Source organism: Haliotis cracherodii, unplaced genomic scaffold (genome assembly GCF_022045235.1).
Source record: "Haliotis cracherodii isolate W230 unplaced genomic scaffold, xgHalCrac1.p SCAF_28, whole genome shotgun sequence".
NCBI lineage: Eukaryota > Metazoa > Mollusca > Gastropoda > Lepetellida > Haliotidae > Haliotis > Haliotis cracherodii.
In genome coordinates, this window is record NW_027266284.1 from 3,604,966 (window position 1) to 3,617,500 (window position 12,535).

General features: G+C 41.0%; 2 protein-coding genes across 2 annotated transcripts in view; both read left to right on the plus strand.

Moving 5' to 3' along the window:
- The first annotated feature begins 10,478 nt into the window (after positions 1–10,478).
- On the plus strand, positions 10,479–10,958 carry LOC139473320 (uncharacterized). The gene has a single exon (XM_071255847.1). The coding sequence runs from the start codon at positions 10,479–10,481 to the stop codon at positions 10,956–10,958; it is 480 nt and encodes a 159-aa protein (XP_071111948.1).
- Positions 10,959–12,535, plus strand: part of LOC139473321 (uncharacterized) — a 3,584-nt gene continuing 2,007 nt past the window's right edge. The window contains exon 1 of the mRNA XM_071255848.1: positions 10,959–11,198. Within this exon, the coding sequence (XP_071111949.1) occupies positions 10,959–11,198 (240 nt within the window). The remainder of the gene's footprint in view (positions 11,199–12,535) is intronic.

A 12,535-nucleotide genomic window follows, 5' to 3' on the forward strand; every position in this document is an offset into this window, starting at 1 on the left:
ATGGCAGGCCTGCAATTCGCCTCACAAAGGTCTACACTTCAGGGCATTCTCTGTAAGGAATCTGCAGGCCAAGGTTCTGCGCTCGTCGCCAAATGCATTGGGAGTAATGGAAGAAACAACCCTCCCATTCACATGGGAGCAACATTTCGAGCAGCATCTTCGAAGTCCATCTATTAAAAGAAAATAGTGTTAATACCAAATTGTAAAATTTTATTTATATTAATTTATACTTAAACAAATTACAAATAAATATAGTTTTATCGTATATAAAAATACCTGGAACATCTGTGCTTGCAACTGCAGATGTCTTCGCTTGACACTGATTGAACGTGCCACAATGATTAGTATGATTACTAAATCATAATTAATTACTGAGATGTGGCCATGGTGAACATACTAATCCTATGTTAAAACATTCTAATCCTTTACGTAAACAGATTAAATCTTCAAAGCATTACCGCATGTTGCTCTCGCGTTCAGTCTAAAAATTCAAATGTCGCTCTGGAGTGACGACACCGCTTCAAGCAGTCAGAGAGAGACATATTCACACACGCTATTCCGTTACATGCTTCAACCACAGTCAGAGAGAGACATATTCACATTTATTAAGTGCTAAGTACCACACCACAGAAGGGTATCCTAACACTTAAATGTAGAAATATCAGAATAAATATGCAAGCATACATGGTTTGGTATTTATTTGGTGACATATAATATGCCAAAAATGTAGGGGATAGTAGGAATCATCTTCTGATTTATAGGGCATTGGCAAACAGAGGGGATAGGATCATATCTGCTGGGGAGTAGGCGATCAGATCTAATGGGTTCTAATGGTCAGTGTGATGAGATGGTGGCGAAATATAGCTCTTTAAAGGGGTTGGGGGTCAAAGTTGAAATTTGCATTTTGGAGCCAATGTCGGGTAAAACTACCTCTGCTGGCCAGACATGTACGAATTCTTCGACTCTTGCTTCTCATGAGTCGACCAATGACAGCTTGACTCATGTTGTTCCATTCAATAGTGTGAGCAAGACCGAATTCATTGACAGTGGTGGGTGGATTTTTAAGTTGACGTACACGTCTGCCCAATGACGTCCCAGACGTGTTCAGATGTTGAAAGGCCAGAACATAGTGCTGGCCAAGCAGGTTGTGCTGTTGGAGGAAATGGGTCACTGGCACGATGCGCACTTGCAAGATGAAACGTTTCCAAACACGTTTTGTAAATGACAACGCGAGTGCTACAATGCTGTTGTGCCCTGCGACCTGCAACTTTGCAGTTCGACCAGGCATTGTGATACCATCCCATGCCATCATGGACCCATCCCCAAAACGATCATGCTGTACGACGTTAACGTCCATCAAACGATCACTAGGACGTCTCCAAACTCGATAAATTCGGTCATGAAAATCTAGAGATCCCCGATTAGTAAGAAAATATGACATTAGCCTTACAACGTTGAATATCCCAGTGCTGCCGTTCCCTAAACCACTTTATTACTTGCCCGTGAAGAGATCACCCGTTTAATAAACATACAGCTTTATTACACATTGTGTAATACCAAAACGCGTGCTTGTGTACTCTCGGAACACGTTTCACGAACAAATATTGAAAGCTCGCAACATCCCTTGGCTTATTCAAAGACATTGCGTGTGGAGTTGATAGATCACTGAGAGGAGCTTATGCACACTCGATGACCCCAGCAACCTTGTTGCTAGGGTGACGTCACATGGCATTGTTTCGCCGATGGGTCTTGCAACAAAATTCCACAAATTACGTCATCGGGTATTGTGACGTTATTGTAAAGTTTGAGGTACAAGGCCCGTTCCACAAGGCGATCGTATTGTAGCGCAACGACAGTCGTTAGTCTAAGTTAAAGTATGTGAGTTGCGATAGTCTTAGCCCTACAATAATTTTGTGAATTCTAAAGGTGGACCGTATTATGGTATTAAATTCATACCTTTCAACTTTTGACGTGTTTGAAGTATTATTCTGTATTATAACTCAATTGGACTATGCCGTGGATCGTGTAGGTGTCAGCTAGCCTATTCATACTCAACAGTATAATTCTAAAAACGATGTAAATAGCAAGTAATAAATATAGAATACTAAACGAGCTCCCGTGTAATACCAATTTTATGAAACGAGTGAATAGTTCTGGTATCTGACGAGCGAAAGCGAGACAGATACCACAACTATTCACGAGTTTCATAAAATTGGTGTTGAAGAGATCACCCGTTTAATAAACATACAGCTTTATTACACATTGTGTAATACCAAAACGCGTGCTTATGTACTCTCGGAACACGTTTCACGAACAAATATTGAAAGCTCTCAACATCCCTTGGCGTATTCAACGACATTGTGTGTGGAGATGATAGATCACTGAGAGGAGCTTATGCACACTCGATGTCCCCAGCAACCTTGTTGCTAGGCTGACGACACATGGCATTGTTTCGCCGATGGATCTTGCAACAAAATTCCACAAATTACGTCATTGTGACCCCTACTTTTCTTTATAATAGCATATAAGAGATGCGTTATCGTCAAGAAAAATGTTTTTCAGGAGCCTTCGTGCCAGGGAGCAAATATTCAAGCTTTGTTATTTCAAAAACTGTTAAAGATCAACATCACCACCTTTGTCTACTCAACGTAGTGTTGATGGTCTTTCGCAATAAGGTTACTGGTATATTTCATAGTCTTATACTTAATTACAGGCTAGATAAGCATTGCTTCTATGCAGCTTATACCGAGTAAATGTGTCCATATAAACATCAGTAAGGCCTTTAAATCAATTTCACGTATATAATGTATACCGTTCCCAAAAATACATAGAGTGTGTTACATTTCAATGTCTATGTTCACTATAACCCTTCATCCATAAACACAGCTTTGCACTGTTATTTTGAATATTGTAATTATTGTCATTAAGATTTAAGTAGAATCATATTAATGTTCCAATATCTTTTGTTAAAAGTAAAACGCCAGGTGGTGTGTTTTATCTGACATATAAACAGAATTTTCAATTTCATAATTTTGAATCTTAGTACGACGACCGTCCGTCTGCCCGTCACCGTGTAGGAGTGTCTTTTTCAGCCCAGAAACCGAAAATAAAATAACGATCACACATGTCAAAACTATGGTGGCCGAGACGGGACATCGCATTCTCGCTCTATCGCTTTCTCGCGGTTAAGCAATATCTCCTCTTGACCACTATAGGGGCCGCATGTGATATCTGCTGCAATTGGGAGGTAATGTTGAACTTTTCTCACTATTTACTCAAAACATAATTTAACTGTGGAGACGTAGGTGATTTTAAAACAATCCACCGATTTTTGCGTAAAATGTAATTGATTGATTTATGGCCCTATTCAGTTGTATGTGACCATCACACCGAAAGCGCGTGGCAGATCATGGCAATACTCTCTAAATAAATCAGGTTAAAATCTAAATATTTACAATATATATAAGTTAAGAAGACTATGGTTAATTAGTCATGGCTGATTGTTTTGCAAAAATACGATCTTGTAATTGTGAGTGTTCTATAACTTTTTTTCGGTAGTATATGATGTTACAGTGTGTCATAAGGTTGTCCGTAAATGTTCTTTTTGACATTTGATGTATGTTTAACTTGAATTGTACTTGCATATAGTGATTTGATAAACACCGATGTGAGTGAGTGAGTGAGAATGGTTTCACGTCGCTTTTAACAATAATCCAGTAATATCACGGGGAACACCAGAAATGGGCTTCACGCATTGTACCCATGTGGGGAATCGAACTGTGTCTTCGGCTTGACGATCGAACGCTTTAACCACTAGGCTTACCCCACTGCCCCCATCGCTGTGGCGTTACCACAGTTGATATGTGTACTTGTGTAAACTACACATATGGAGAGACATAATTAGAGTGGCCACATAGTTAAGTTTGATAACAATATGAAATGCATTACTATGATTATCTATAACATATATGAAATTAGCTATCATTATAATATGTTATGTATATCTTAAGTATAGTTTTGTCAAAATTATGTATGTGTGTGTGTGTTTGTGTGTCCGACTCATTGTCTGTGTAAAAAGGTAGTAGATAACTACATAACTCACATCAGAACGCACAATTGTTAACCATACAGTTTAAATGAATAGAGAATTGCTACATAAATATGTATATTCCTGCCTGAGCCTATACTATAATTGGATATCTAGTCTCCCCTGGCGGGAAAGTTAAACTATATTTTACAAGCACTTTAGCATTAAATTTAATTCCCGAAGACAGTTTGATCGAAAGTCATTATAAGAAACGATTTGTTTCAAAAAAATATTTACAACGCATTTCATTTCTGTTGTCCAAGGAATGGGGTTACGGGTTAATGACTCTCTCGAAAGTCGTATATGTGACTTAAGGTAGAGACATATATCTAAATCATCTGTATTTTGTAAGGGAAACATAACTGTGTACATGTACAACTTTTGTTTGCATAATGTGCATGCAACGTAATGAACATAATTGTGATCCCGAAATCGGACGAGCACATATTCGGCTTCAATTCCAAATCTAATGACCCCCCCCCCCCCCAAAAAAAAAAATAAAAATAAAAATTCTTTGGACGGTGCAAACAATACAAACTGGCTAATAAAACTGACAATTATTTGTCAATATATGATCTCCTTTTTATCAGTTTTAAGATTGATGGAGGAATGAGGGGAGGATACTATGAACAAAATGAAAATATGAACAGTGACTACCTGTATTCTGTGAATCTTGCTTATTTATTACACTACAAGAAAATATACAAGCTAAACGAGAAAACATTACGTGTGTATTTTGTAACATATTTATCTACTACCAGATGTTTAAAAAATCTAATCATGAGAGGCAAAATAGCAGTGAAATTACAGGATGTTTATGTACGACAGATATATTTTTCCCGAATTTAATTGCCCATAATTAAGTGTGCATATAACGAGTGCTTATTATACGCGAATAAAAAAGTCTTGTGTACGTTAATCAATCGGAAGGGGTGCTAATTGGGATTGTTCACTACCTAATTTATTAGCAAATGTTGCCGCTGGCGTTTATTAGAGCGGGGCGCTTATTGCGTCGAATACGGTAATTATACTTTGCATTTATGTCTCAGAAATGGCTGTTGATAAGACGGCCTCACTGAACACTTTGAATAGCGGAAATATCAACTTGAATATAAAACCAATCAACTATCTATTTCCACATTACGGTTACTGAGAACAATATGTCATCCAAAAACTAGAAATTACACAATGGACATCCGGTAGTATTACCATTGCTTGGGTGAGGACTTCCACTTTGATGACATCTACTCCGCAAACAGAATAAGCACTGATATAAGCGGTTTTTTTTAGGAAAATACTATTGCTTTTTAGGAAGTACGTACTACTCAGCGCTATTGAGCGGTGTTCTTTGCTATTTGTTTTGATAACTTGGCCTGGGGGCGGTGGATCCAATAGCTAAATAGGGACATAAATCAATCAAATTCATTTTTACGCAGAAATACGTGGATTGTTATTAAAGCACATATGTCTGTACTGTTAGATTATATTTAAGTAGATAGTGAGAAAATGTCAACATTCCGCCCATATGTATACTTTGAAATGCGACTGGAAAAATCTCAGCTCTCTTTTATGATTAAAACCCACATCAGCCCCCTCATTACAAACGTCATTCCACTGACAGTGGTATACAAACTGTAAAGTATGTAAAACGTTGCCATAGCAACCGGGTGTTGTTACACAAGCTGTGAAGTGTATAAACGAGAGAGAGATTTTCATTATCTGATGTCGACGGTCACAAAATTACATAACAACAATGAACAACAGTTTTTATTCGGACATAAAATTTTACAAAACTGGTATTTCTAGTTAGGTCGATGATTATTATACGATAAAAATCAGCTTTCTTGGCGTGATTTTGTGTTAATGGAAAGTGATTGTAAAATTCGAGTGCCACAATGATGGTTGTCGGACTGTAATGAGTTGCACTTGCACAAGTGTCCAAATGAATAAGTTTGGCCTCAGTGTGAGAACATGTTAATGTCTTTCAACCCAGAGCACTGAACCTATCCCCTGAAGCTATCCAAACTCCTTCACCTTCAATATTGACAGCTGTGGTCCAAGTTACGTGATTCAGACCCGCCCAGACACGCCATGCTTTGCTGCTTCAAATAAGACATTTTTACTATTTGTTTGTGGTAGTATTTTATGGTAACTTCACAAACTTCTGCCTCCTCATAAAACAATGGCTGAAACAGAGTTATCCCCCCTGTACCCTTTTTTCGGACTTGTCAGACCTGGTTGCACCTACATCGAATCCAACATCTATTTAATCAACCTGCAATAGAACGATACATTTACACTGTACACAAACTCTTGATAAAACTCACGTGTCATCATTGGTTTGGACAAGCACGTGAAGTTTCTAGTTTTACTGGCCAAGTGGTTTTCTGCGGAGATTATGTTTAAAATGCATTTTGAGAGAATTTAAGAGCATGATCATGTTAACTTGCACCAATATCGCTTTCTCGCATCGCGTTATCGCTTTCTAGTCTCGTGTGATCGCTTTCTCGTCTCGTGTGATCGCTTTCTCGTCTCGTATGATCGCTTTCTCTGGTCTCGTGTGATCGCTTTCTAATCTCGTGTGATCGCTTTCTTGTCTCGTGTGATCGCTTTCACTGGTCTCGTGTGATCGCTTTCTCGTCTCGTGTGATCGCTTTCTAGTCTCGTGTTATCGCTTTCTCGTCTCGTGTAATCGCTTTCTTGTCTCGCGTTATCGCTTTCTAGTCTCGTGTTATCGCTTTCTTGTCTCGTGTGATCGCTTTCTCGTCTCGTGTTATTGCTTTCCCCTCTAGTGTTATCGCTTTCTCGACTCGTGTTATCACTTTCTCGTCTCGCGTTATTGCTTTCTCGTCTCGCGTTATCGCTTTCTAGTCTCGTGTTATTCGCTTTCTAGTCTCGTGTTATTGTTTTATCGACATCTCGCGGCCGAACTGGCAGTAGTTTACGCTGGTAGGTGGCGTTGACGCAAGTGAGGACGGGCGACAACCCTGTCGATATATTGACGTAGCGACGATACACGTTGGCGTCCGCTCCATGGGCAATACTGCGCACTGTTTGTCAATCAGACGATAGATCTTAGTGGGCTGAACCTGTAGATCTCTCGCTACTCGTGTTGCCGTCACACCAGCTTCAACTGTCGATTGTTGATGCCTAATCCGGACATGGTGCATTCCGACGTCAGTCAAAGGACTGACGGACGGTTGTTGCCACGTTTCGCTTTTATGGGTACCTTCAACACCCAACAGTCTATGTTCCACATTGAAAACCTGCATGTTGTTCTCAGCATCTGCTCAGAAAGACACGTTCTGGCTAGTCCGTCTCATGGATAGGAAGAGTCTCTATGTTAAGTGTTTGAATCCAAAAACGATGAGTTGAAATTTTCCAGATATGTTTTTTTCTAACAATATGTGTCTTCTGTTTTGCAAATAAATAACAGTTATTGTATATTATTTAAATAGGAAGTTGTAACATGATATTTGCGTTTCTTTTGGCACAGTATATTATTAGAGCTGTAAATGCTAATGGGAATGTATTGTCAAATCAATATTTTAGAGGGAATAAAATCAATCCTGTTTCAGAAATACGACCGTTTGATGTTCTGCCCTTTAGACATTGTTAAGATGGAAATCCCAAAGTTATGTTTATTTCTGACTTGTACGAAAATCTTACAGTTAGCAGTACAGCTCCATTGTTTATAATGGCCCGTACAGAAACTGGCCTCTCACAGGCGGACACTGTATTCTTCATTCCTATTTTTGCACATTAAACAGTGACTCCGGTTAACGAAACATCAAAATCTCTAAAACATTTCTGATGCATATCGTGGTTTTTGTGAAATTATGGGAAAAGAAACTTGTGAAATATGTTGTCATTTTCCTGGTTTACATATGGCGTCCGGAGGAGTATGGCTCCATACACTGGTTCCACTGTTGTAGGAGCCGCAAGTGAGTAGACTTCTCTGAGTTTTACATGGGTTTCAGCTGGACACAGTGTGCTGACGCTAGCAAGCACTGGTTTGCCTGGTATTTACGGATATATTAGGGTTGACTATGGCATAAAACAACGATATTCAGATCTTAATCTTCTGTCATCCCAGTTGTCAGATCAGTCATGTGACATTGATACTTTTATAAATTAGCAGTACTGCCAGTATAGCACACTCTAGGTTCTACTACACCAAATCAGTACCAGTTTGGAGAGTGCGGTTTTCGTAGGGAGCCTTCAGTGCAGATCGAGAGATATCTGCAGGCTGTGATTGGAGGATATTCTGTAAGATTTTTATGTCTTTCAAATGTACATCCATCCAGTTCTTAAAACTGACCATGTTTTTCTATATTTAGTACTGTCTTTTTCAACATGATGACTTATGCTGAATGTGACCACAGCTATTTTCAAGTAGGTGACATTTGGTGCGAAGCTGGGGGTGGTGTGTTTAGCTTCCGGTACTCGGAAAAGGAGCTGGCTAAGCTAGTCATTTTTATTTTTTTTATTGCTGCTCTAAGGCCAAACTGTGCACACACGTACAGGTAATAGCTGTTGAATGCTTAGTTATTTAAAAAAAATCATAACGTTACTATAGAAGTCTATGGGAAAACATTTGGTTGTGTGTAACCTCTAGCGGGAAAAGGGTGAAACTAAACTTCGTTTGTAGGATTTTTGCTACTTCACACTGCCAAACAATATAAAGATATGTAAGGATAAATGTATTAAACGAAATCTATATGTGGGGTCGGACACGTTTTTTCTTATGTTTTAATAATATAATGTATATAATAATTATACACTGTTTCAGGGTAACAAAACTGACCGAGGTCTGACTTTAACAGAGCAGACTGATGTCTGCCATTAACAGAACATACCGAAGTCTGCCTTCAACATAACAGACCGAGGTCTGCCATTAACAAAACACACCGAGGTCTGCCTTCAACATAACAGACCGAGGTCTGCCTTCAACATAACAGACCGAGTTCTGCCTTCAACATAACAGACCGAGGTCTGCCTTCAACAGAACAGACCGAGTTCTGTCATTAAACAAAACAGACCGAGGTCTGCCTTCAACATAACAGACCGTTATGGAGATCTGCCATTAACAGAACAGACTCATGTCTGCAATTAACAGAACAGACCCATGTCTGCCATCACAGATCAGACCAAGGTCTGCCATGAACAGAACGGACCCGGGTCTGCCATTAACAGAACAGACTAAGGTCTGCCATCAACGGAACAGACCAAGGTCTTCCATCAACAGATCAGACCAAGGTCTGCCATGAACAGAACGGACCCGGGTCTGCCATTAACAGAACAGACTAAGGTCTGCCATCAACGGAACAGACCAAGGTCTTCCATCAACAGAAGAGACCCAGGTCTGCCATCACAGAACAGACCTAGGTCTGCCATTAACAGAACAGACTGAGGTCTGCCATCAACAGAACAGATACAGACCTGCCATTAACAGAACAGACTGAGGTCTGCCATCAACAGAACAGACGAAGTGCAATTGAAAATGTCCTGAAGAATAGCCTTAACATTATTACATTTGAAATGAATAGAATCTGTCCTGAGCATAATGGTACCCAAAAACAAACAACAACGTATGGTTAGGCAGAAGAAAGGAATAACAAAATTACAGTGGCCCGCACTACAACTTGGGGGCAGTTTTATGATGAATCCAGTAGATGTATCTATTCTCATAAGAGTGAGTGAGTGAGCGGGGTTTATCGCCGTAAATGTTTTTAACAAAGTTGTAAAAGATATATTACTTGTATGATACGCTAGCTTACTCCTGTTTACAAGACGCAGAAATTTCTGTTCTGTCATTGTTTTAATGTTCCCACAAAGCTGACATAACAAGACGTAGAAGTTGACAAAAAAGCTTTAATTGACAAAGTTGCTTAAATAGGTGTTCTATACATTGGATATACTTTTGGTTGTTTGGTCACAGTCTCTCAGTGTTCACGATGGTGATTCTTTCGTAGCCCAAACATATGTAGCAGTACTGTTGCGTAAATAGGCAAATCATGTTTAGGGCTGCTCCCACTCCAAGCAGAGACAGAAACCTGCATAGCCAGACATTTCCTATTACAGACGTACAGCAGTTTAGAAGAGAAAGAATATTTTACTGCCCTTTTCCCCTAATACACTGTTGATGTATATTAGACAAGGATGGTGTTTAATCGCTGAAATGGTCAGTTAAACACCTATGCCCTGGATCCTAGTGTTCCAATCTATTTAAATCATGGCCATAATTCAAAGAACCTTAGCATCTCAAATGTGACATTATTGTATTTAAATTTAATAACCGTATTTAAAAACGGCCACATACAAAGACATTCAAGAACTCTATATGCTTAACTGTGGAAACACTTATTGAGTCGCCCCTGATGCCCACTCGATGTCCAAGCCTCAGATGTCCAAGCCTCAGATGTCCAAGCCTCAGGTGTCCAAGCCTCAGCTGTCCAAGCCTCAGGTGACCAAGCCTCAGGTGTCCAAGCCTCAGGTGTCCAAGCCTCAGGTGTCCAAGCCCCAGGTGTCCAAGCCTCAGATGTCCAACCCTCAGATGTCCAACCCTCAGGTGTCCAAGCCTCAGATGTCCAAGCCTCAGGTGTCCAAGCCTCAGATGTCCAAGCCTCAGATGTCCAAGCCTCAGGTGTCCAAGCCTCAGGTGTCCAAGCCTCAGGTGTCCAAGCCCCAGGTGTCCAAGCCTCAGATGTCCAACCCTCAGGTGTCCAAGCCTCAGATGTCCAAGCCTCAGCTGTCCAAGCCTCAGCTGTCCAAGCCTCAGGTGACCAAGCCTCAGGTGTCCAAGCCTCAGGTGTCCAAGCCTCAGGTGTCCAAGCCCCAGGTGTCCAAGCCTCAGGTGTCCAACCCTTAGATGTCCAAGCCTCAGGTGTCCAAGCCTCAGGTGTCCAAGCCTCAGGTGTCCAAGCCTCAGATGTCCAAGCCTCAGATGTCCAAGCCTCAGGTGTCCAAGCCTCAGGTGTCCAAGCCCCAGGTGTCCAAGCCTCAGGTGTCCAAGCCTCAGGTGTCCAAGCCTCAGGTGTCCAAGCCTCAGGTGTCCAAGCCCCAGGTGTCCAAGCCTCAGATGTCCAAGCCTCAGGTGTCCAAGCCTCAGGTGTGCTGGGATTCCTCCCATATCAAGCAACGTGTTAAAACTGAATCTCTGCTGTTCATTTCAGTTCCAGTTACTTACTTTACAAGTATACAATGGACATCAAATCCAAAATATTCAAACACGCACGCACACATGCACATACGCACACACGCACCAACAAAGTACTATAGTGTCTTTTTATTATGGTGTGTGCCGTTGTTTATGTACAGTGTTCAAAGCGTCATTATAAAGTAACCACGTTGTTCAGTCTGCAAGTACAGAAATCTTACCACAAATCATTGCTCCGACGCCAGTGTCAGTATTTCTATATGGATGATGTATTGTGTTGTGCCAGCAGCTGTGTGTTAAAGGCTTCCTATCTGGTAAATGAAATGCAGCGGTGAGTTTCGTTGAACAGAAGGAGTTCATGCTTAAGGTGCAGACCTTTGTGTACACCGATAAGACAAATACAATGTTTGCTGTTCATTTCTTTTTGACGAAGTAACTCGCACACCATCACGATCCTACATGAGACGGCAAAAGACGTAACTACATTCATGTCGCGAGCAGTTTGTAGATTGTTGCTCTTGTACAGTTGGATTGGTAAATCTGTTGGGATTGATATACCAACATCTTCTATAATTGCCCTTAGAAGGGTGTTGCCCAAGCACCACTGCTGCAATACATCAGCTCTGATTCGCCTGTGTGGATTCCGGGGTACAATGTGTACCCGAACCCTCGCGACTGTCGTACAAGAAGACTGAAATGAGGATCGGATGGTTTCAGTTTCATTGGTGTTCTTCCTGTCTGTTGGGGACATACACATCACCGTGATATAGCTGTCTGTTGGGAACATACACATCACCGTGATATAGCTGTCTGTTGGGAACATACACGTCACCGTGACATAGCTGTCTGTTGGGAACATACACATCACCGTGATATAGCTGTCTGTTGGGAACATACACGTCACCGTGACATAGCTGTCTGTTGGGAACATACACATCACCGTGATATAGCTGTCTGTTGGGAACATACACGTCACCGTGACATAGCTGTCTGTTGGGAGCATACACATCACCGTGATATAGCTGTCTGTTGGGAACATACACGTCACCGTGACATGGCTGTCTGTTGGGAGCATACACATCACCGTGATATAGCTGTCTGTTGGGAGCATACACATCACCGTGATATAGCTGTCTGTTGGGGACATACACATCACCGTGACATAGCTGTCTGTTGGGAGCATACACGTCACCGTGACATGGCTGTCTGTTGGGAACATACACATCACCGTGACATGGCTGTCTGTTGGGAACATACACGTCACCGTGACATAGCTGTCTGTTGGGAGC

What these genes read in the sequence shown, in the direction of transcription:
- LOC139473320 (XM_071255847.1), top strand. Translation starts at nt 10,479, where the DNA reads ATGTCCAAGCCTCAGATGTCCAAGCCTCAGATGTCCAAGCCTCAGGTG.